This window comes from Fukomys damarensis, unplaced genomic scaffold (assembly GCF_012274545.1).
Source record: "Fukomys damarensis isolate Sample0158 unplaced genomic scaffold, DMR_v1.0_HiC HiC_scaffold_25, whole genome shotgun sequence".
In the NCBI taxonomy this organism is placed as follows: Eukaryota; Metazoa; Chordata; class Mammalia; order Rodentia; family Bathyergidae; genus Fukomys; species Fukomys damarensis.
This window is the reverse complement of record NW_022900937.1, coordinates 19,621,436-19,646,331: the sequence shown is the minus strand read 5'-3', so window position 1 is coordinate 19,646,331 and position 24,896 is coordinate 19,621,436. Positions and strand designations below refer to the sequence as shown.

Here is a 24,896-nt window from a genome sequence, read left to right as displayed (position 1 = left end):
AGGGCTCGGCCCTGCGCTTGGCCCTGCTAAGTAAGCACCCTAGAAGCACGGACAGTGGAGGAAACACAGCTCATACACATTCTTGTCACTTTCAACTCCCGCTGTTTGGTAAACCAAGTATGAAGCCACTCAGACAAAGTGTACGCTTTCCCCAGAGTTGGCCAGTTTCTGATTAAGCGGTCTCTGTCTGGGTGGGCAGTGTATGTTTTCTCAGCTCGGGGCTTCCTGTTTCTCAGGTTTTTGCGTCTTTAACAGGTTAAAAAAGTTGAACCTCAGCCTCAGTATGTTTGCCTTTTATTTATATTTTTGGTTTAGTTTGTTGTTGTTTTTCTTTTTGTTTTGAGACAAAAATCCTTGTGATGCTCAGGTTGGCCTCCAGTTCTTTGTTCAAGTGGTCTTCCTGCCTCAGCCTCCCAAGCAGCTGGGAATACAGGTGTGTGCCACTGCACCCAGATATTTAGCTACATTTTAATTATGGATTATTCATATATACCATATATAAATATGAACATTACAAAATAATACCACAAGAAAACATAAATTGAGAAAAAAGGGATAAGTGTAAAAATATTCCCCCAGCATGGTGGTGCATACCTGTTATTCCAATGCTTGGGAGGCAGAGGCAGGAGGATTGCTTCAAGTTTAGGGCCACCCTGGGCTACATAGTGAGTTCAAGGCCAGCCTGAACTACAGAGTGAAACCCTGTCTCAAAAAATAAAAACAAACAAACATATCTATATATTTTAAGTAGTGGTGTTTTCCTTCTCGAACCCTAGTGAAGTGTCTTGGGCGGATACTTAGGAGACCAATGCTGTAATTCATTGTTTTATTTTTAAATTTAGAGAAGAAAGTTTGTGCTATGAAAGAAATGCCCATCCCATGCCCGGCACTGTTGCTTCATTAAGATCTTTCCAGTCCTGGTGTGTGACAAGTTGAAAAAGAGATAGTCACAGCCCCTCTGATGAATCGGGTCCATTTCTGGTGTCAGCTTGGTGCCGCCTGGCTGGGCTGTGTGTTCGAATCCACAGACATCCCCTGCAGGTGTCCCATGAGGCCAGGAGGTGGCTAGGGTGAGGGGACTCTGCCAGCCATTGACATGGAACTGATGGGCGCGTGGATGGCTTTCTCCTGCCTCCCTATGTGGGCACAAGGGAGAAGCAGCACCTGCGGTAGGCGCAGGTGGGAGAGCAGGGACAGGGTGGTGGCTCAGAGAAGGTCCCGCACGTGCTGCCGTGTGACTTCTGCAGACTTGTGAGGAAACAACTGGATTTATGGATTCTGCTGCCTCCTGCAGAAGTCTTGAGAACTCTGTGTGTGTCTGTGTGTGTGTCTGTGTGTGTGTCTGTGTGTGTCTGTTTCTAGGAGGGTTCATAGTGTGAGGGCTAGGATTTGTGATAATACATTCAACGGCACAGCCATCTGAGGCAGAATCAGCTGCCCCTTATGTAAGCAGCTCCTGCTGTCCCCTCGCCTCACTGGCAGGCCTCGGGTGTGTGGCTGTGGAGGAAGAGTGAGAGGGACCCACTTTCAGTGGCCCACCCTGTGCCTGGCCTTGGTGACAGTCTCACAGAGTAGGCAGAATCGGTGGATGCTGCTTAAGTATTTGTGCAGCAAACTTAGTCCCTGTGCCCTGGGCTGGGTGGTGGGTGGGCACAGGAATGGCAGGAGCAGGTGGTATAGGACAGTGTTGCCTGGCTCCAGGGAGGAGCTGGAGTGACAGACAGCGGGGAAGAAGGCACATTGCAGCCCCAGTTCGTGTGGGAGCTGCCAGGGAAGCATTGAAGAGGCTCTACTCTAACTCCTGAATCTATCTCCCGGTGATGCCCAGTGCGTGTGTTTTAGAAAGCCCTAAAGAGGACACCAAAGCACAGCTACCACGGCGGGAGGTAGGGCGCACAGTATCACAGCAGGTAGGAAGAAGGACCCAAAAGAAGAGGGAGTAGAGCAAGGGAGAAGGAGGGGCGGGCAGGGTCTGACCTGCTGGGGCAGGAACCCGCTTCCTGGCTGTTCCCTGCTGCACATATCCACACAGTCCACATTCGCCCTATTCCGCTCATCACACCTGTCTGTAATTTCTATGCACCTGTAGCCCCCGAAGCTGCTGCGGGGAGCAATGACCAAGACCCCTCGGCCCTTCTTCAGCTTCCAGGGCATTAAAAGGCCAGGTGTGATGGCCAGTGGCTGAGTGTGACATCAGCCTGTCGGTCCCCTCTGGACCTTGGTTGGCACCTCTGTTAAAAAAAAAAAAAAAACTGTTTGTATATGTCATGCTGGGGCTCAAATCTAGGCCTTGTACATGCCAAGGATGCCATCCACCACTGATCTACATCCCCAGCCTGTAAAGTGATAATAACAAGCCAGGCGTGGTGGTACATGCCTGTAACCCCACTACCTAGGAAGCTGAGGCAGAAGGATCCTAAGTTTAAAGCCACCCTGGGCAATCTAGCAAGACCCGGATTTTAAAAAATAAAAGGGCTGGGGATGTAGCTCAGGGGTAAAGCACTTGCCTACCCTGTGTAAGGTCCTTGGATCAATCCCTACTACCACACACTACAAAGGTAGATAACAGTAATGCTTTTTTCCCCCTGGGGTGTTGTCAGAACTGAAAGAAATGCCCTGGAGGCCAGCTCCTAGCTGGCAGGTGGAGGAGCATTTGGACAGGGAGTGGCCCCCAGGGGAAGGCTGGCTGGTGGCCTAGGCTATGTATGGCCAAGGCTATGTATGGCCAGTGCCCAGATGGTGGCCTCAGGGGTCCAAAGCAGGTAGGTGGTGGGGAGGTGGGAGAGCACTACAAAGGGCAGGGCCCCTGTTTTCTGCTAAGGTGGGGCTCTGCTCCCCTCCTCTGACAGTGGTCTGTGGCCTTCTCCCTTCTGCCTCTCAGCACCTGCCATGGCTGCAAAACCTGGGTCCAGCTCCCCCACAGTCCCTGAGGGGTTCCCCTCCCAGGGAAAGGGGGTGCCAATGAGGTGAGGCAGCAGGGGTCCCTTCAGCTCATCCCGGGCTCCTCTGCTGGTCTCTTGGCACCCTGCAATAGGGTACGTGGAGCCTAGCATGCCTGCCCTCGGCTGGGGTTGCAGATGTGTTTCTCAGGCCTCGGCCCCCTGCTCCAGGTGGGTCTGTCTCCTGGCTCTGGTGCCTGTTCTGTGTGGAGCTCTGGGAAGTGGCCATCACAGCCTCCTGGGCCTGCCTTCCCCGTCTGCATATCTTTGCTTGCCATGGAGATTGGGGGACACCGCTGTGGCCCAGGCAGAGCAGGCAGCATGGACTGGCGTGCCCGGCTGTCCCTGGTAGGCGGTGAAGCCTGTCTGCAGAGCTTGGCCCGCAGCCACGGGGAGCGGCTCTGCGCCTCCGAGCCAGCAGCTCTGGCAGACCAGTCGTGCTGTGTGTTGGTAGAACGCTGATGTGGCTGCATTCGTGGACAGGGCTGTCTGTGGGGAGTTCTCCTGGAGGAAGGAGAGGGCTCGAGAGTGAGGGCAGAGGGCATGAAAGGGAATGCAGTCACCCTCGTACAGGCGCAGGTGTGACCTCTGTGGGCACTCGGAGACCTTCTGTCCGTCCCAGTGGCCAGTGTGGTCAGTCAGGCAGGGAAGGTGTGGATGCGGTGTGGGAGGTGCTCACTGCACCAGTGGACGTGTAGCAGGTGAGCATCTGGCTGGCCCCGAGATCCTCACGGCCACAGGCATCGGATGGTGAGCAGCTCTTGGCAGGCTGTGTCTGACATCAGCCAGGTTTAGGGGTGGCGTCTCCACATAGGAAGTGCTGCAGGGCGCCTGCAGGGCTTGCTCAGAGTTACTGGGAGGGGAGGATTGGAACCCTAGGTTCCTAGCAGCCCCTCAGTCCCTGCTAACTCTTACTCACTCTTAGCACATATACTGAGTAAGCCTATTGTGTTCTATTTTCTATTTGTTTGGTTTGGGTTTTGAGGCAGGGTCTCACTGTGTAGCTCAGGTTGGCCTTGAACTCACTGTGTAGCCCCTGGTGGCCTCTGGCAATGTGCCACCACACCCAGCTCCGCCCATGTTCTGGGTGTGACAGCGAGCTAGACAAGCTCACCACCCGTGTTGTGCACCCAGGGCCTCCACTCCACTGGGAGGCAGTCAGGAAGCATCAGGCAGGCGTGGCTGTTGGGGCAGCAGGTGCCACACAGATAGATAAAGCTGTTAAAGGGGACAGCGATCCAGGAAATCTCCAAGGAGGTGATATTTGAATAGACACGCAAGTGACCTATGCTGGACTTCTGGTCCCCAGGAGCCAGAACCTGATCTAGAAGCGCCTTCCCTGTCTTCCACTGGGGTTCGGATGTGAATTCACGAGGCTGTTAGTAAGCAAGACGAAACAGTACAATGGAGGGATAGGTGTAGCAGCCAGCCGGTGTGCTATTCAAACCATCTTGGCCTGACCCTCGGCCTTGTCATCTTAGAATGTTTTTTTATTATCCTCTGGGGGCTCATACTTTGAACAATTTGGACTTCTGAATTGAATTTCTTCGCAATAACAGATATTTTCTTGCTCGTGGCTGGATGTGTTGAGGGTGGGGCGTGTATCTTAAACATACCTGTACCTGCCGAGCAGCTCTCTGGGCAAGCAAGGGCTGACCGCTCAGTCATCGTCTTCCTGTCTAGGCCCAGATGCTGGCCAGGTTTAGTATTCGTTTGCCTGCACTGACCACCAGATGGGAGTCCCACTGGCCTTCCGGAAGAAGCAGTGGTCCCTGGAGGACCCTGATTGTGGCTTTTAGATTCCACCTCGACCTTTGTTGCCTTCCTCTTCTGCTTTGGAGCATGAGGATTGGCATCCGGGGTCTTCCAGGTGGCCCAGAGAGACCTGGTGCTTCTGGTGGTAGATGACGAGGCAGGATGCCACAGATCCCTAGGCTTATTTTAGGGAGGACAGAAGCTCACAGTTGTTAGAGGTCACAGATCACAGCTGCAAAGCCACCTCTCCGAAGGACCAGGATGAGCCGGAATTGCCAGTGAGTTTTCATCTAGCAGCAGGCTTCCTGCAGGAGGAAAGGCGCGTCTGGTTGACTTCATTAATTAGCCCGGGAGAAAACAGCTTCCCAGGGTCATGGGCTGGATAGTGTGATGCCTACCATTCTCCTGTGAGCTCTACAAGGAAGGTGATGCATTTCCACCTTCTTACTAAATAGTGAGGAGAAGTAACCCTTTTTTAATGGGTTTGCTTGTTTTTAGCAAACATAAACCTTTCTACGCGTTTTGTTTCTGTGCCAGAGACCATATTTATTCTGATTTGATCTGTCCATCTGTCCGCAGTGAAGGGAGTGGCTCCCGTCCTCACCGTGAGACAGTCCAGGCTGGGACAGGTTGAGTAACTGGTTAGTACTGGTTAGCACTAGTTAGCCCAAGGACTTGTAGCATGGAGCGACCCCTGTTTGGATGCAAAAAAAGACTATCAGCTCTGGATCTCTGCATTTAATCTGGAATCTGAGTTTTGACCTCCTGCCCCTCCCAGCCACTTTGGTGATGATCTGGAAAGACTCTAGACTCTCACTTTCCAGTTCTTTCTCATCTACAACATAAGCTACATTTGTTTTCCTTGGAAAGTGAAATGGTTTATGCCTGTATCTCTTTAATTTTAAGAACCATTTCATTGCGGAATAGAACACACAAAAGTAAACAAAATAAATGTGAGATTCGATATTTTCTCTCCTTCCCTCCCTCCCTTCCTCCCTCCCTCCCCATTTAAGTGATTATTTTACACTTTCACAGATAGCCCAGTAAAGTCAGCGCCCAGACATTTCTGTGCCAGAGTCTTGAGAACACACTGGGTTCCTCCTATGGCTTTAGCACATTTCAAACACTGGGTGTTGCAGATAGGAAACACCCAGGGGGCCTCAGAGATGTCACATGGGGTCTGGGAAGTGAGAAAAGGCTAAATCGTTTTCCAGGAAAACTAGGCTAAGACATAACTGGGGGTTTGGGAGCTGCCTCCAAGACAGAGCTGCGTATCACGGCTTTCTGTAAGAAGAGAGCCACACACATGTGGAAGGGACCCGGTTTACCTGGAGCACCTGCACGGTACCTTCTTCCTAGGTACTTGGCACGCACTGCAGCTTTGACCCGCTAGAACGCCCCCGAGGTGTAGCTGCCACTTCTAAGACAGGTAGACAGGTCCAGAGAGGTCAGGTGGCCTTCAGGACACACTGACTGGCCCTGGGTGTTGTGAGCATCGCTCTGCCTGTCCTTCCTCCAGGCAGAACGTTTTAGGGGCAAGGACAAGGATACCTTTATCAGTTTCCCCAGCACCTTGCTTAGTGCCTGGCATTTACTGAATGAAGAAGGGAGGTTAAGTCCCTTGTTTGCAGAAGTGGGGCAGTAGGAAGCCCATTTGATTTGTGGGAATCCAGGACTGCCACCCTATAATCTGAAGTGGACTTGACCTTAGCTGTTGTCACTGTGCCAGGTAAATGCAGAATGACATGGGCTAGCTTATCTATGTTGCAAAATAATTTATTATAGTGAAAGACTGGAAGTAGCCCCAGTGCCCATCCATAAGGGACTGGTTAAGCGAAATAGTGCCACACCCAGCAGTGACACCCTGGAAGTTGCAAATAAGAAATGAGGGAGGGTTTCCTGTGCCCTGTCACAGGAACCCCATGCAAAATGGCCAAGCAGAGATCGTATACAGTATGCAAGTCTGGGTTGGAAGGGAGAAAACTCAGACTCTGAGTTTGTGTTGTGTGTCTAGACAAATTCCAGAGAGATGACTGGTGGGCGGAGTGGCTAACTGGGCCTTGAGTAGGATGGGAGGAGAATTAACTGTTTATCTTATCTTACACTTTCTGATTTTGAAAACAGGAGCATGAATGTGTTGCTTAGTGAAAAAAAAAAAATTGGAAAACAACAACCAAAAGCAGAAGTGACTTGGGAGACCAGCTGTTGCACTTACTTATCGGGCTTGGGAGACCAGCTGTTGCACTACTTATCGGGCTTTGAACCACATCAGGGCTCCTTAATCTGGGACTGGACACTGCATGACCTGTGTGTTTCACAGGCTTTCGGGGGAGATTGTGAGCCTGTCCTAGGCGGGTCTGCACTCCCTCCCTCCACCTGGCCTCTCAGGATTGCTGAGAAAAGCGAGGGTGCCCAGAGGGCCGGGAGCCTTCCCCAGAGGCCTGAGACCTTGTCCCCTCCCCATTGCCAGTCCGTCCCTCAAGGTGGCAGCGCGCAGCTGGCCCTTCTTCCAAAGCAGAGGATGCTGTGAAGAGAGACTGTTTGACAGCATTTTGGTTGCTCCTTACTAGGAAGAAAAAAATGGCAGAACATTTTCCCAGGCCATTTTTCATGCTTTTCAGTTCAGCAAACATTTACTGAGAGCTACGTGTATGGCAGCATGGGGGAATCAAGAGTTGCAGAACATTTCTGCTCCCTGGGGTGTGAAGTCTTAGGTAAGCACCTCACTCATAAAACGTGTTACAGTGACTTCCAGGACAGCCTGGCTTGCTGAGCGCGTCCATACCTATTGTCTTGTTTGGCTCCATGGAGACCTTGGGCTGGTACGGATTCTTCCCAGTTTACAGATGAAGGAACTGAGTGGCCGTGAAGTCGTGGCCAAGCCACTCAGTTCCTAAGTGGTGAGACCTGAAACCAAGCAGATTTTCTGGCTATTCTCCTGTGCCCAGACTCCCATCCTCTTCTGCAAGCTGTTTTCCAGGGGGTGGCAAGACCATTTCTCCCTGGAAGCACAGGGTGGGCACCGTGAAGTTCCCTCATTAGAAGCAGGGCAAGGGAGATTGGAGGCGTGTGGACGGTCTGGCTTCCCTCCTCTGCTGCGGTCCAGATAATTCTGTCGTCCTTCCTCCTGCGGCACGCGGAACTTCCTGTAGTGGTGAAGTGTGTGTGACGGCAGCCACCTTCTCCACACCGTACTGTCTCGCACTACCACCCCAGTTCTGTTCCCCTTCCCTGGCTCTCTTCCCCAGTAGGGCCAGGCGTGTGTCCCACCCAGGGTCTTTGCCTTGAGTGTTCCTCCTGCCTGAAAGGCCCTTCCCGGATACTCACTTGAGCTCAAGTCCCATCAAAAAGCTTGCTGTGCTGTCCTGGGTACTCTTTGGATGTTGTTCTTTGTTAATATCTATCTTCCCCCCACTTTTTTTCCCCATTGTAGTGTTAATATGTATGATACACATGTATTTATTTGTTTGTTTGTTTTATTTAGTCCGGGTCTCTCTATGTATTCCAGGCTGACTTTGAGCTCGCTATATAATCCAGGCTGGCCTCAAACTCCAGGTGATCCTCTTGCCTCAGCCTCCTGAGTGCTGGGATTACAGGCGTGCGCCACCATGCCTGGCCATCTATTTGGTTTATTATCTGGCTCCCCCACTCAAATGTAAACCCCAGACAGCTGGTACGTTTGCTTTATCGCTATACCTGATGCCTGGCACAGCACCTGGCACGTAATAGCTACTCCTTAAAGACGGCTGAATGAGTAAGCCGGGCCTGTGGCCTAAGCGAGTAGAGCTTCTCTGTTAAGAGGAAAGAATCAAGTCGTAGCATTTGAGGAGGTGAAAAGACCCAGGACTCCTCTCCTTGCAGAGCTTCATGCAACAGTATTATTAATTAATTAGTAAACAGTGTTATTAATTCACATAGCAGTTGTTCAGCACTGTGTATCCATAATGCTCTTCGCAGGTAGTCACTTGGTAGCTGGACCGATTTCCAGGGTGGCCTGTTCTGTGGACCTCCCTCTTGATCTAAAGGCCTCTTCTGTTTTCCCTTGGGCACAGACCTGCCCCTTGGTAATTCCTGCTGATTGGTTGAGTTGCTGGAGATGACAGAGGAAAAGCCCTTGTGTCTGCGTGTGACACTCCTGCCACAGTTCGGGGCAGATAACTATCGTGGTCCCCACCCTCTGGCCTAAGCACCAGCAGTTCCTTCAATTGTCAGTGTCCTTTCGCAGGCACCTTCCTGTCCTGGTTGCCTTTCTTCGTGACAGTTCCCCAAGTTTTGGAGTTTAAGGTTTGGTCTGGCCAGGGCAGTGTTTGGGAACCTCATTCCAGCCTGGGGTGGCTGGGGTATGTGATGGCCAGTTTCCTTCAAGGAGACAGATCTCTTAGCAAATGGGAAGGGGGCCGAGAGGTGGGGAGGTGAAAAGAATGGAGTTAAGCACGTGTACCAACTCCCCATGCTGAGTGTAACCGTTATGTGCTGCAAACATGGACTAGTGAATTTTTTTTTTTTTTTTTTAATTTTTAAAGGAGCTGCTGCTGCTGAAGGCAAATGATTTAGAATGGTAGGAATCTTTGCACCTCATCTCTCACTGCCTGGCCCCTCTCAGGGTTGTAAAAGTTGCAAGGTTTTTATTTCTTTGAGTTTTTTGTTTTTAACATTTTGAGATTTAAAGCTGCTGCAGACCTGCGAACAATTAACTCAACTTGTATTCTATTTGGATAGATAAATAAACAAACAAATCTAGGTAAAATTTCATCACCAAAACCAAAGGTGGAAGATGGAACCCTAGAGGTTAAGCAAAACTGACAAAAGCCTGCGCCTTTCCTTTCCTCCTTTTTTTTTGACGGCCTGTCCCTGGGCCTCTGTCTCTGCTGCTCTTCCTGCCCCCACGGAGGCTTTCTCGCCCTCCCTCATTCCATTGCTTTTACCCCCCACTTTCAGGTAGCAGTGATATGGAAGTAATGTTTACTTCTAGCATTACACTTCCATTCCTAATTTGCTTTTTTTTTTTTTTTTTTTTTTTTTGAGACAGGGACTCACTAAGTAGCCTAGACCGACCTTGAAGTCACGGCAGTCCTCCTGCCTCAGCTTCCCAAGTGCTGGGATTACAGGCGTGCATCACCACACCTGGCATCCCCCTAGTACTTTTACCTAAATCACTTCTTAGCTGTGACCCTGGAGGGGGACACACTAAGGCCCGGTCTGGGCTCTTCTGCATGACGGGCGCCTGTTCCTCCTGAATCCATGGTTTCCCGCTGGTGGTCGGACATCTGGGCCTTGTTTGCTCTGCTTCCGTTGCTGAGGCTGCTGTCGGTTTGGGTAGGGGTGGCCAGAAAGTGGCCAAGGTCAAGGTTTTGGCTCTGAGGCTGTTTGGCCTTCCCTGCCCTTTCCAGCCCTGCTAGGTGGGTGAGGCTGGGCCAGGAAGAAGTCTGGGTTCAGGCCTGGGGTCTTTCCCTGGTGTCCCTTCTTTTTCTTTGCCTCCTGGGTGTCCTGCTACTTGAAGGAGCTCACCGTGGAAAGCTCTACGTGGGACTTTGGGGTGTGGGCCTATGCTGGGAGTCTCGAGCACGACCCATCATGGGGTGACTCTGACCTTTAGTGGCTACTGCTATTTCTACCCAACTTCATCAGAAGTAAACTTAGGCCAGGGATTTAGCTTAGTGGTGCCGCCACATGCCTCGCAAGCGGACCAGAGTTGGATCTCTGGTACCCCCACCCAAAAATGTCAACTAGAAATGGACAGAGCCCTGAAGTTCGGAGGACTTGGTGCCTGCTCAGACGGGTCTCTCGGGGATGGCAAATGGACAGAAGTTAGAATCACCATCCCAGGGATCTCTAAGGACTGAAGAAACTAGGAAAGTGTGTTCACTTGGGTTTTGCAGTCCTAGTCCCCACTAAGCACAGGCTCCAGGCTGTGTCTCCTCCGCAGATGTCCCCTGCCATCCCCAGGTGGCCTTGCTCATCTGCTTGGCAGCAGCCAGACTCAGCCTTACCCCTTCCCCAAGGGATTTCAGTGGATGCCTTGCCTCAGAAAGCAGGAAGGGGCAGTCTTGTCGGAGGCCATTGCCCATCCACTCGGCCCTTCTCTAGCCTGCCCAGTTCTGTTCCCCTGTGACCACTCAGAGAGCCAGCTCCTCTGGACAGAGACCAGGGGACACTGAGACCTCAGCCCCTGCCATGACTGTGTTTGGAGGACAGAGGGAAAGAAGACTGGCGGTGCCGTGGCTCCTAGAGTGAGTCCTAGGTAGGGTTGAAGTGGTGGAATTCCTGTTTGTCAAGGGGAAGCACTTTATAAACTAAAATACAGCAGGAGGGTAGCAGACAGGGAGGTGGGGACAGGCGGCCTGGGCAGGGGAGGCACAGGGATTTGTGAGGGAGCACTGGTGGGGGCTGGATCTGCACTTGATCCCCGTGGCCATTAAAGGCTTTGGACGGGGCACAGTGAGATGTTCCGCAATGAGATCACGGACCGGGCTTTAGGAAGACTGATCAGGATTTATCCCCCTGCCCTCCAGGCCTGCCTCTTGGCCCCTCGAAGCTTTTCTTTAGCACAGGGACAGTGCGGTGGCTCTTTATTTAATAAGGTCACCCAGAGCAGCTGTGGTGACTGGGGAGCCGTGGAGGGAGGGGGTTAGGCCTCCTGAGGGTGCCTGGGCCTTGTCCCCGCCCCTAGGACCTTGGAGGCCACCTGGTGATGCCTGTGGGATGACAGCCAGCAGATGGGACTTTGGAGCCCTCTTGAGTTTTCACTAATGTGTCCCCTGACAGTTGGAGAACCCTAATCGTCCCTCTCCCCACTGCACCCAACCCGCCAAGTCAGATCCAGATCCTTCTTTTTCAGACCTCAAAACAGCCCTTTGTGCCTTCCTGCTGCTCTGAGATCACTTTCCTGTAGCAGACGCTTTAAGTCAGGCAGGGGCTGGGCAACCAGGGAAAGCTTCCTGCAGGAGGCTGATCAGAAGCGTCTCGCTGGGAAGCAGGAATGAGGCTTAAGGGCAGGAAAGCACAGGTACATCAGGAAGGGGTCCAGCGCTGCAAGGGTTCACTAGGGAGACAGCCTACCCGATTCCCTCCCTGGTCCTTCCATGAGTCCTTCCTGGCTGGATGAATACTCCGCTTGGGCCCTGCGAAAACCAAGTCCTTCCCACACCCTGGGGAGGAGGGCGCGGCTCCCCGCGGCGCCGAGTAAGTCACAGGGTTTATGCTAATGAGGGCCCGCCCCCGCCGCGGCTCAACCAATGACATCCCGACCGGCAGCTTTATACTGACACGGGCCCGCCCCCGCCGCGGCTCAGCCTATGAGCCGGCCCGGCCGGCAGTTTAATTACCACAGGGTCCAAGAGATGATAAGGATGGCGTCACCGCTTCGCGCGCCATGTGCTCACTGCCTTCCCAGCGCTATTGTAGGAACAGCGGAGGATCAGAGACACAGATGCTTAGTTCTTGGAGAGATTTCTGCTTGTTTTTAAAGTAATGTGAGACCCTGAATGTAGCTCCTAACATTTTGAAAGATCTTAGAGATACGAGAAGGCTTTAGACGCTGCAGAAAGTCAGCTTTGTAGATGATCCGTTAATTCCACGGTCTTCCACTGAGGACCGTGACTTCTGATTCAGGGTGGTCATGTGTGGCGAGGCAAAAAGCAAAAACTCACCCCGCTCAGAGTTCAGGAGCTCTCTCATCTGAACCCTCTAGATTGCTGCTTCCTCTAGAAGAGGGTTGAACTGGACCAGCATTTTTCAAAATGTGGGCCACTTGCTTAAAAAAAAAAATTGTAAGGGTTAACTGGTTTCTGTTGTGTATGCCTGTACACACAAAAATATGTGCAGGGAATATAAAGCGTCTTTGCTGCTGTGCTGTGGGTTGTGGTCAGAAGGCCACAAGTCTAGATGATCCCTCAGACCCTGGCAACTTTCAGAATGTTTAACTTTCTCCCAGAGCCTTGGACACGCCCCCCCTTATGGGATCCAACTGAGTTTTGCAGGTTTTGCCACAATGGCTGTTAGTTAAAAACAAAATCAACATTTATCTATTATCTCTGCCTAAAGCCTTGATTTCTTAAACAGTCTGGGCTTCTCGCTAGAAATGGGATCTGTGACAGGGGATGGCCCATTTAAAAGCTGACCTATTTAAAACCCACAAGCACCGAAAAACACTGGGTCAATGTGATTTGAGGCTTCTCTTCTGTGCAGAATGGAACCTGAAAACTAAATTAGTCAGGGACTGACAAGGTTGAAACCAAAACTACACATATTTACTGAATTCATGCTCAGTGAAGGGAGAAAAAAATCAAGTCTCGAAGTTAGTGTAAAAAATCTGACAAAACAAAGTGTGGATGTAAAATTGGGAAGGGTGTTTTGAAACACACCACCCTGGTTCACCAGCAGGGTAGGAGGCCCCGCATTTTCCATGAGAAATCCTTGCAGGCAGTCAGTGGCTTGGATCGGGAAGCTCACCCTTGCTCCCATTCCTGTAGTTGCCTGCATAAGCAGTAAAGATGGCTGTAGATGAAGAAGACGGGCAGCTTTTTCTAAACTGGGTTGCTGTAGGCATAGTGTTTCATTTAATCTACCCCTTGTGATTGGCATTGTAGTCAGGAGAGGAAACCGGAAGCCCGGGGAGGTGAGATGGGCCAGTAAATAGAAAATCTGGGCTTTGGCCAACTCTGTCCGACTCTAGAGCCTGCCTTCTGTTCACCTCTCCCTGCTGCCTCAGGAAGTCCTGGAACATTTCTCGCTCAGAGCTTCCTTCTTTCCAGTTCTGGTTTTTAGACGGCTCTGTTTTAGGCCAGGCTGTCTGTTTTAATCAGGGCTGGCTTCACAGCCGTGTTCCTGGTATAGCACGCACTGCTCTCGCCATCCTAGAATTCGTGATTTTTGAGCAAGGGCCCCCCGGTTCTGTTTTGCACTGGGCCTTCGAGCTCTGCAGCCTGCCTGTGCCGGCAGGGAAGTAGTGCATCCTCCCCTTGGGCTCCAGGTACCTGGCCTGTCAGGTGGAGGCATTTGAAGAATGCACTCTGTCCTGGTCTCAGTCCTGCTACCGGACACGCTGGACTGGAGTTGTTTACCAGCTGATGATGTCTCTTCCTTGCCAGCCACCAAGCCTCTTGCTGGCAAAGACCCTGACCTTGGCTCACCATCACTTTCGTGTCCCCTTAGCCAACAGTGTCACAGGAGCAGCCTGTGTGGAGACAGCTGGGGACGGTATGCAGAGCACCGGGTCAGGTCAGGAATGTGCCGTTGACCTGCCTTGTGGGCCTCTCTGCTCTACTCGGGGCACGAAGCTGCTTTGTGTATTGAGGGTTGAGCTCATTCACCATTTATTTCAGCCACACTGAGTGTTTCTTGGCAGTTTGCCTCCCTGGGTATTCCTGGTACCTAGCATTGTGCCTGGCACCGTAATCGGGACATTTGTTAAGCAGTTGCGCCGGGGTCCACTCCCTGCTAGGCTGATTACAGGGAAGGACAGTCTCTGACCTTAATACATGATTAAATGATTCATGCAGCAGCTGCCCCTTAAGCAGTTGCGCCGGGGTCCACTCCCTGCTAGGCTGATTACAGGGAAGGACAGTCTCTGACCTCTAGGAGGATCAGATGCTTAATACATGATTAAATGATTCATGCAGCAGCTGCCCTCCAGGCTGGGATGCTCAGAGCTGGGTACACAGAAGACTTCCTGGGGAGGGGGACCGGGGCTGGATTTGTGGCTCAAGGGTAGGAGGAAGGGGCACTTGTAGGTCATGCTTAGGAGCCTGAATGTTTCCTGAAGGACTGCAAGGCCAGGCATGTTTTGTAGGCTAGGGTTTGGGCTTTATAGGTTCAGCAGTTGTCACTGTACCCTCTACAGAGAGAGTTTGGGGACAGAGAGGGGTCATTCAGCCAGGAGTCCTTGGCCTCAAAGTCAAGACTATCGTTTGTAGTCCAGGCTGCTTCCTAATCACATCTGTCCCTGAGGTCACAGAGACCTCATTTGGAGGCAAAAAGGCTTGAAGGAGCTCGAGGTGACAGGGACCATGGTGCAGTGTTGGCAATGGAGAGGAAAGGTCATATTTGAGAAATTTGTAGAGACAAGACTCCATAGTCTCTAAAACAAGTTGTTCCTTGGAGTACTGATGTATTTTGGAAGATGGAGACGTGAACTTATGCAGTGGAGACCCGTTTTTTGCTGGGCCAGGGCAGCCTGACTTCTTGGGAACAGAACGTGAATGTGGCCTCCCTCTGGGTCAGAACCCTAAAGCTTTCGATAGAAGAATAATCCCAGTTGTTGGATTACAGAGAGTAACTGAATTTGGGTATTTTTATTTTTTTGGTACCGGGGATTGAACTCGGGTCCTTGCTGACTTGGGTATTTTTAAATGGCCTGTGGAATTGGGAGAGAGTCTAAACCCAAAGTACAAATTTTCAGTTTAATTTTAACTTTGCACTTTGCTCACACCCAGGAATTGGCAGACAAAATGGGCTTTTTTTCCTTCCTTTTTAAAGCAGAACACACCCTGGATGCAAAGGGGATGTGCTTGTCACATGGAAGGGTTAGAGCCCAGCCCACTGCCAAGTACAGAGGAAGTGGGTTGGAATCTAGCAGCTAGTTCCCAGTGACGACAAGCGTGTCCCAGGCCTGGGAACACAGTAGTGTGGTTTCAGGGAGGCCAGCAGGCAGGCGCATGGATGGGATGATTTCCATCCCCGGGCTGGCCATGAGGCTGGTGGTCTTGTTTTATCCTGTTCATCCATTTTAGACACTTCCCAGGCAGCTCACTTACCTTGTTTGTTTGTTTGAGACAGAGGCCTTGAACTCACTATGTAGTCCAGGCTGGCCTTGAACTTGTGATCTTCCTGTCTCAGCCTCCCAAGTGCTGGGATTACAGGCATGTGCCACCATTCCTGGCTTACCTTCCAGTTGTGACACATAGCGTGGTTTGGGCCTTTTGGTGACACCAGCAAGCTTGAGGATGTATGCTCTGGCCCCTCCCTCTCTTCCAGTCTCACCCTAAGCAGCGTCCTCTCCTCAGGAATGCATAACCAGCAGGGATCCCAGAGACTTCCTTTGTCCCCTCAGAAATGCAGATTTCCTTAGCCTCCCCTACCCAGCTGTGACCTGTACCATCTGCAGTCCCACCACCACCTGAAATGCCAGCACTCTGGGAGTCTGAGGCAAGATCACACATTCTGGCCTTACCAGTTTACTGCCTCACCATTAAAAAAACAAAACAAAAACAGGGTTGGGGATTTTGTTCAGTGCAAAATCCATAGGTCCATCCTTAGTGATACAAAGGGAAAAAGCAAGTTTCCCAGGGGGAATAGAAGCAGCCTTGGCCACACCTGCTGTCTGGGCACTCCTAGGTCTGTCCTCGCTCCTGCAGCCACAAGTCAGGTCTGGGTTCAGTTCTATGCTTTGGTTACGGAGGAAGTGTAACCAGGGCAGGGACCTCTAGGAGTGGTGCCCACCCATTTGGCAGAGCTGTTAGAAGAGGGGCTGAAAGGAGGCAGTGACAGCCAGGAGAGCTTGTGGGGTCTGGGGGGTCATGTGCCCTCCTTTTAGGAGTGTCAGAGCTTCCAGGGCCCCTCCGAATCTTGTGCCCCGCTGACCACTCTGGCCCAGCAGACCCCTCCCTGTGTCTGCATTCTGGGTTTGGGACAGGGGCTCTGATGAGGCTGTCGCAGGGGGAATGCCCCATGGGTATCCTGTGGAGGGGTGTGAAACCCTTATAATGTGCCTGGTGAGGGCCCAAGAAGAGCCAGGGACAAAGTAAAAATGCATTAATTGTAGTGGCTTCTATACGGTCCCTGAGAAGAGTGGCTGCCCAGTGCTGGAGTTGAGGACCGGCCTGGCCTGGTCAGTGCTCTCAGCCCCACCCCCAGTGGCAGGGGATCCCCTTGACCCTCCCCGTGTATGGTGTGTCCAACACCCAGGCCCTCCTGTCCTTGGGTAAGGACAGTAAGAAGACAAACACTTGACCAGCCTGGAAAAACCACAGGAAGGCTACAGGGTTTGAGGTGGCCTGGAATCTCTTCATGTTTGTGTTTTTCTAGTGGAGCTTCAGGAATGCCCGTGGCCTTCCAGGAAACCAGTGGCACAGCAGCTGTGCCCCACGCCTCCGGTTCCCATCAGATGAAGACGGCTCCCCTCCCGAGCGCTGACCCTCACTAGCCTGTCTCCTAAGGCCTGGCTTCCTGGCTTCATGCCGCTTTCCTGCCCTGGGTAGCGGCTTCCCAGAATTTCTCCCAGCCACTCTTGCCAATGACCTTGAGAAGGTGGCCCGACCTGCTTGCTGCTCATCTGGCCTCTCTTGGGAACTGAATGCCCCCTCTGCCCCACCCATGTGTATCCCCAATCCTTACTGGGCAGTGCCCAGACTGAGAACTCATGAACCCCAGGAGAGGCTGTCCTCTGCCAGATGGAGCCTGCGCGCTGCTGCCGTCCTGGTCGGGCAGCGCCTGGGGCCTGCTTCATGAACCCCAGGAGAGGCTGTCCTCTGCCAGATGGAGCCTGCGCGCTGCTGCCGTCCTGGTAGGGCAGCGCCGTTGGGTCCTGCCAGGCGCTAGGTTTAGCCAGCTCTGCTGTGGTCCCCCGCTCCACCTCCTCCTTCAAGTCTCCTGCTGGCCCACAGATGCCCTGGACAGGGACTGGCATGGGGCCAGCGGGGCTGCTATGGAGGACAGGCCTGTGCCCTGTGACCCGTGGCAAGAAACCACCGGAGCCTGTGGGTGGAGTCCCTGGGCGGGAGGCAGAATATCCAGTGGATGTCACTGCTTCTGGGAGCGGTGACACATTGTCCTGGGCTGGAGGGACCCAGTGAGGACAGGCCACCTTGAGGTTCCTGCCAGCCCCCAGAGGATAGATCCTCCCGCAGCAGGTCTGCCCGAGGGACCAGAGTGGGTAACAAGAGCTGGCTGCTGGTCTCCCCTTTAGCTCAGTCTGCCCTGATGAGAACGTGGCTTTGATGAGTTCTTTCCTCCTCAGAAATAAAGCATTAGATCCCCTGTTCAGGTATAGGCCCGGCAGGGAGCTGCCAGGTCCCAAAGGCACCCTCGGGGGTCTTGCTGGCCGCTGCTTCATATGCAAGGTTCAGGAGCCATGAGTGGCCAGGGGCTTCTCCCTTGGACATCACAGGACATCGCCTACCTAGTGGGAACAGTGCTGATCTAGGGACAGTGGTAGACCAAGGAGGTGACCACTGACCAGTGCCAGTGCCAGGTGGGCCAGGCTGTGACTGGTGCAGGAGTGGGTGAAAATGTGGGAGCAGCAGAGTCTGCGGAGGAACAGGTGTGAGGCTGCGCGTGGGAAGGAAGCTGGTCTGCCTGGGATGCGGAGCGGGGTGCAGGGCCCAGGGGTCCCTAACAGTGTTGTATCTGGGGCTGTGGCACTGCATTGCGTTGTTTTGGTTTTTTTGTTGTTGTTTTTTGAGACAGGGTCTCACTATGTAGTTGAGACTGACCTGGAATTCACTGTGTAGCCCAGGCTGGTCGCGAACTCACAGAAATCCTCCTGCCTCAGCCTCCCAAGTGCTGGGATGACAGGCGTGCACCACCACGCCCAGCCTTGGCACTGCATTTCGTAAAGGGTGGTAGGTGAGGTTGGGACGAGACCCTATCTAGGTGTGTGGCTTATGACAGGGAGGTCTTCGCTATACCCTCGAAGGCTCCTCTTTGTAGTGGGGGGCTGCTCACCCTATGCTCTTCCCCCAGTGCTGGGAAGGCAGAAAGACCAGGTGGGTGAGTCCGCCCTGCTTGTTGGGGGCAAAGTGACTGGAAGAGCTGGTGGGTGTCCTGACCTGGCCATGCCTTACCTTGGCCCCCTGCCTGCGTCCATTCACGCAGCCTTTCCCTTTCCAGGTGAAAGAACTCGTCCTGGACAACTGTCGGTCGAATGACGGCAAAATCGAAGGCCTCACAGATGAATTTGAAGAACTGGAATTCTTAAGTACAATCAACGTTGGCCTCACCTCAGTCGCAAACTTACCAAAGTTAAACAAACTCAAGAAGGTAAACAGTGCCCTGCGCCTGCACACTGGGCAGCAGGGTGGGCAGAAGGGGTTGGCCCCGCGTGTTGGAATGTAATTATGGGAAAACTGGGCGCATGCGCAGACATGCGCCCCAGTCCACGGGTCTGCTCTCCCTGGCCCCACCTTCTGGGAGAGCCTTCATTTTCAAAGCCCTTTCTGCTTTTTCCCCCTTGTTTAGCTTGAACTAAGCGATAACAGAATCTCAGGGGGCCTGGAAGTATTGGCAGAAAAGTGTCCGAACCTTACGCATCTAAATTTAAGTGGCAACAAAATTAAAGACCTCAGCACAATAGAGCCCCTGGTAAGTCATTTGGGTCCTGCCATCTGCGAGGGGACAGGAGGTGGGGGAGGAAGTGGTATAGGGAGTACTACTTTTGCATTTCTGAAATCCCCTTTTTTCATTTCTCTATTCCTTTGACTCTTATTTTGTGCTAGGAGATAGAATGAGAGCTTGTATTTTTGTGTAGTCCATGGAGAAACAGGCCCAGAGAAGTTAAGTAGGTGGACCAAGATCACACAGCCAGAAAGGGCAGTCAGCATGGCTGGTCTGAACCTGGCTTCAGTTTCCCCACTGGAGCTTTTCCCTTGTAGTCTCTGCTGAACTTTGGAAGCCTGAGCCACCATTTCCAGGAATTGAGCCGGCCCAGAATGTGGACTCCTGTTTCTTCTCTGGGTCGCCGGCCAGCGCTGGTGGCTTGAGTCCCAGGACGTGGGTCAGAGGTGACCCAGAACCCCAGGACAGCAGAGCTGTGTGGTGTGAGAGCCTAGTGCAGGCCGCAGCCTGTGTGCACGGACAGCATCCCTGGCCTGCCTGGTGGTGACCACAGCCTTGAGACCTGGCTAGCCTTTCCGGCCCCTCTGCGCTCACACCCTGGACTTCAGCTGATCTGTTAGCTAGAAAGGGGCAGGTCATAGTCAGAATAATACTTTGTACATTACCAAGATCTGGATTACTATACTCATTAGATTTTAAGGAAAGCAGCCCTTACAATGTGTCATTGGTTGTACAGTGGCTCTTTGGAAATAGAGAAATGCTCCCTCACTAGGTAAACTTGCCTATTGTAAATACACACGAAAGAGTCGCCTGGTAAAGCAGGTCTTCAGGCAGGGAAGGCCCGGAGGGCACTGCCAAGGTAGCCAGGTTTGCCTGTGCTGTGTCTGTCGGGTGGAGCCTGGGCTGGGTTTGTGAGTTCTTGACCACAAAGCACTCCTTGCTCTCCTGGGTGCCCAGGGGTCCCCTCGATGGGCCAGGGTCTCCAAATGAGAAGCTGGCACCTCTTCACCTAGCTGAGGCTCTCCCTGTGCAGGTGTCCTGCTCCCCACAGGACAGTTCCATCCAGGTCTTCTGATGATCTAGGAGGAAGAACTATTTTGATCTGCCTGGAGGTCTTGCTTTCATAATTTCACTAAAGAAAAACCTTCCAAGTTCTGCGTGCGTGCATATTAGGAATGTGATGGAGGACCAAGCCGTGTGAGGACTGAGCATTATAAAATCTTTGTGTAAAACAGTGTGTCTGGGTTGCTTTGAGAGCACCACATGGGCACGCGCGCACGCACTCACCTGCTCTCTTCCCGCTTCCCTGTGCCCGGATCACACGTCGCAGCAGGTCCCCTCCTCCATCAGTGTGGCGTGTTCTCAGCCCTGTGAGTGGGAAACTGCTTCTGTGGGGGAGTGCTGAGCCCACGCACAAAGACACAGCCCACACTTCCGAGACTGTCCCCTCTGGGCCCCCACCTCCAAGTCGTTGGCTGGGGCGGGGGACAGTAGCTTTGTTCCTCTCATCGGAACAGGAGAACAGGGGAACAGGGACTTGGCTGGGACAGGATCTCTTGTACCTGGCACCTTGAAGGTGGGCGAGGTGGGAAGTCGGGATGCAGCTCTGTCACTCGGTAGTGCCTCTCCCTTCCTGGGGTGTCAGTTTCCTCCGCCGTCAGCAGGGACAGCATGGGCTGGGATGGATCTGGTCCATAGCTGTGACAGACATCCTGTTAGGTGTCAGAGACAGAATCTGGGTCCTCCATCCGTTATTCTCTGCCCTCTGTGACAAGTGTCTCATACAGTCAGATCACAGATCTGTCCTCTTCCTCACCTGGAAAACAAATTATTGCTACCTCACAGGGGCTGAAGTATAAATCGATTAATACATGCAGCACTGTGTTAATTGCCAAGATGGTCATTACTTAGCGCAGGAGTGAGTGAGTTCACGTCACCTTTTTGGTTCCTGGGCTCATTCATCACAGCAGGGCTTTTGGCTCAAGCCCCAAGAGGGCCCCAGGCGGGTCTCCCACCCCAATGTCACCACTTGCTCTCACTGTTTACTTCCGGTTTCCATCTGCAGAAGAAGTTAGAGAACCTCAAGAGCTTAGACCTTTTCAACTGCGAGGTGACCAATCTGAATGACTACCGAGAAAACGTGTTCAAGCTCCTCCCTCAGCTCACGTACCTCGACGGCTACGACCGGGACGACAAGGAGGCCCCTGACTCGGACGCTGAGGGCTATGTGGAGGGCCTGGACGATGACGAGGAGGATGAGGACGGTGAGTGGCCGGGCTCTCTGGGCTTTAGAGAGGGGGCCCTTCCTGCTGTGGCTTCCATGTTCCCTGAATTGGTCCCGTTGGGGTCTCCCCTCCTAGGACAGTGAGTGAGCCCCGGGAACATCCCGAGGTGCTCCAGCTGTGTTAGTAACCTCTCGGAAACCACCTGTCATTGCTTCAATTTTTGTCCCTTTTCCAGTGCTCACAGGCAGTGATGCTCTACAGTGTCGCCCAACAGTGGGACTCAGACTCAGACTGTCCCAGGGAGCTTGAGGCGACAGTGGAAGGTGGGGTGTGCCTGGGGACACTGCTCGTCCAGGTGTCCAGGTCATCAAATGGAGGGGCTGTGGAGCCCCCTGGTGGCTGCAGCCCACAGTCTCAGGACCCAGGGCAGGCAGTGCCCCAGCCTTCTGGGCTGGGGGAGGAGAGGGTGCCCTCCTGGTGTCCTCCCACGTCCCTTGCTCCCAGCATACGTGGCCTCCCTGCAGAGGAACACAGGGTTGGGGCACTGCCTGATTCATTCAGGAACAAGATTTTGCTTTTCATTGTTTGACTGACGTGTTTGTTTTTCTTAGTGAAAGCAGAGTTTATTTTATTTATTTCCCCCGTTAAGGTTATTGGTACATTTAAAGCAAACAATACAGTTACATTTATCATTGGGATCTTGCACCTTTACATGATATGTCTTGGTGTAACTGGCGTATTTGACACGACATTCAGTGATCCTGTCGGCCTTGGTGGAGGTTTGGTTTTGTTTCACCATACTGGGGATCGAACTCAGGTCCTTGGGCTTACGAGGCAGGCGCTGAAGCACTGAGCTAACTCCCCAGCCCTTGGTGGAGGTTTTTATTATGGCAGATTATAACAGTCCACCTTTCTAGGGTACGGCATGATGCTTCAGCACGTGCTGGAGGTCTTGGGTGCAGATTGGCCCCACGTCGAGTTTTCAGACCCTGGCTGCTCCCGCCAACTCCTTGTGTCACCCAAACAAGGCCTTTGTGAGGGGACTGTGTGCCAGGTGCTCTTTCTGGGTGAGGTGCCTGCTTAGCCTCTGAGCCCTGTAGCTGTTGCCTAATCTGTGGCCCCCACCATGGCGGGACAGGACTCTGGGATCTGCACTTGCTGGGCAGGTCACCCAGGGCTCTGGTAGGGTCAGTGCTGCTTTTGTTACTTACGGCCCTCGGACCTCAGGCACAGGTGGTGTTGGGGAGTCGTGGGCCCACTCAGCAGACCCCACCAGCTGGGCCTGTGCTTTGGAGGGAGCTCACTCACCCCTTCTGTTCTTGTCCCCACTGACTGCACAGAGGAAGAATATGACGAAGATGCTCAGGTAGTGGAAGATGAGGAGGATGAAGATGAGGAGGAGGAAGGAGAAGAGGAGGACGTGAGTGGAGAGGAGGAGGTGAGGAGGCGGCCGGCAGCGGGGCGGGTTCCCGCCTCGCTCCTCCATTGGCAGCCTGGCACCCTCGGGACTGGATTGCAGGCAGCCCTGGGGAAGAAGATTCCTGAGGCCAGACTCGCCTGCCTGGCCCCAGCTCCGTGTGGAAATTAGCTCTTTCGGAAACACCAGATTCCAGTACCTGGTGTTTGCTGTCTTGCATTTATATGTAATTAAGACCTTGAGCACTTAAACCTCTCTCCAGGCAAAAGCAAAGACAGCGCAGGAGGGATAAGTAGTAGGTAGGGCATTGCTGTGTCCCAAATCAGAAGCACAGAGTCACCTGCACACAGGAAGTAGCACATCAGGCCTGGCCCAGTACCCTAAGGATGGACCCAGCAAGTATGGAGTGTCTGAGCCCCAGCTCTAACCCTTGCTAGCTGTGTGTCCTTGGACAAGTTACTTGACCTTTCTGATCCTGTTGTACATGTGTAAAATGGGAATCCAGATACCTTTCTCGGTGGGTTGGGCAGAACATGAAATCAAGTGACATGCTGAGGACATGACTCTGTAGTGTGGCCGCTCACACCCCCCTTCCGCTGTACCACATTCTGCGCCTGAGGTTGGGACGGTCCCAGTCTCCACTGCAGAACCGTCTTCCGTGACTTGTTTGGAAGGCTGTGTCAACTCTTTGTTTTTGTTTTGTGTTTGGAGAAGGTGAACTAACACAGTGAGTTCAGGCTGGCCTTGAACTCTCAGATTCTCCGGTCTCGGCCTCTTAAGTGCTGGGACTATAGGGATACGGTATACGCCACCACTCCCGGCTCTCCCAGTCAACTCCTACTGCTAACAGAAGGCGGACTTGGAGAGATTTAGGTGACAGTGGCAAGGACCAGGTGCCTGCAGTCCCCACCACAGCCATTGCTCCTGCTCATTTCTTGCCTGCCTCTCTTGAGAATGCAGAGATGGCTCAGGCCTCACAGCCAGGGTGACCCAGATGGCAAAGAAGAGCAGGATCTGGGGAGAAGCCACCAAGTCACGCTGGGCTCCCATCTCCTGTGTGGTTTCTCTGCTCCCTCTGTCCAGGCAGATAGGCTCATTCTGGTTGAAAACTATGTGTGAGCTTTTTAAAAATAAAAATTTAAGAGAATAGGTCCCTCTGGGCTAGGGGAGCAAGCCTTTTGGGCTGGTAGATTGTGTCTGCCCTTCCTGTCTCAAGAGCCTAGTACTTGGGTTTTGTTTTGTGTTTTGTAATCTCCTTGACCATCTGCATATTTCCAGCTTCCACACAACAGCCTCAGCGGACAGCACAGGCAGGGAGGGACCACTCGATGACGTTAGGGGAGGGTGTTTCCTGTGACTGAAAGAAGTCTGGCCCTGCCAGTTCTGTTTTTGTTTGGTGGGGTTTTTGGTTTTTCTTTTGTTTTTGTTTTTTTGGTTTGTTTTGTATTCAGGCAGGATCTCACTATGCAGCCCAGGCTGGCCTCTTCATGGCGATCCTCCTGCCTCAGCCTCAGGAATGCTGGGATTACAGGCGTGCGCTGCCACACCCTGCAACTCCCCCAATTCTCTTAAAACTTCCAGCAGTAGAAAGCAAGGGTGGAGAGTGAAGTCGCCCTGTGGCTGACTCTCAAACCAGTGGGGATAAAGTGGTGGTGGGGTCTCCCTGCCCCCTGGAGGATTCAGGCTTTGGAGACAAGAAAAGGCAGAGGGTGGAGCTGGACTGGCTTTGCCAAAGCTGGGCTTTCTTCCCTTGAAGCCAGAGCTAGGCTGGGCAGATGAGGAAAGCCTGTGTGGTTTCCAGGGCAGGGAGTCCGCTTGGACCTGCTGTCCTCAGAGCACACAGACTGCAGGTTGCCAGACCTCTGGGGATGTGGCGTCAAGGATCCCAACCTCAGGGGATGGGGATCCACAGCTCCCTGAAACCACGTGCATGTGTCCCCTGTCCTATGCGATATGGTAGTTTCTGGGGAAGGAGCTCAGCCTTTCTGCAGATTCCCAAACGGGTCCTTGATTCAGACAGGTAAAGAATTTGTACTCTGCATCCGGAGTGGCAGGCCTTGGCTGGGGCTTTGAAGGGGTGGAGATGACACATCCCCGGACCAGCAACATTTCTAACCTGTGGGACCCATCTTTTCTCCTAGGAGGATGAAGAAGGCTACAACGATGGGGAAGTCGATGACGAGGAAGATGAAGAAGAAGCCGGTGGTATGGCAGCCTTTTTGTTCTCTGCTGGTAGTGGCCTGGCCCCTTCACTTTGACATTAGCCAGCTTGGGCTCAGAGGCTCCTGG

General features: G+C 52.8%; 1 protein-coding gene and 1 long non-coding RNA gene across 7 annotated transcripts in view; one reads left to right on the top strand and one right to left on the bottom strand.

The window, feature by feature from the left end:
- The window catches only part of Anp32a (acidic nuclear phosphoprotein 32 family member A), a 111,448-nt gene that overhangs the window by 85,205 nt on the left and 1,347 nt on the right, over positions 1-24,896 (top strand). For all 4 annotated transcript variants that reach the window (XM_010643310.2, XM_010643309.2, XM_010643311.2 and 1 more), the window contains 5 exons: positions 18,522-18,671; positions 18,870-18,992; positions 21,031-21,229; positions 22,531-22,628; positions 24,749-24,812. In XM_010643310.2, the coding sequence (XP_010641612.1) occupies positions 18,522-18,671; positions 18,870-18,992; positions 21,031-21,229; positions 22,531-22,628; positions 24,749-24,812 (634 nt within the window). The remainder of the gene's footprint in view (positions 1-18,521; positions 18,672-18,869; positions 18,993-21,030; positions 21,230-22,530; positions 22,629-24,748; positions 24,813-24,896) is intronic.
- Positions 20,606-24,896, bottom strand: part of LOC104875622 — a 30,189-nt gene continuing 25,898 nt past the window's right edge. For 2 of the 3 annotated variants that reach the window (XR_004514333.1, XR_004514331.1), the window contains exon 3: positions 20,606-20,677. This is a non-coding gene — a long non-coding RNA (uncharacterized LOC104875622). Of the gene's footprint in view, positions 20,678-20,715; positions 20,782-24,896 lie in introns of those variants that run through there. The other variant, XR_004514332.1, reaches the window with a different exon arrangement.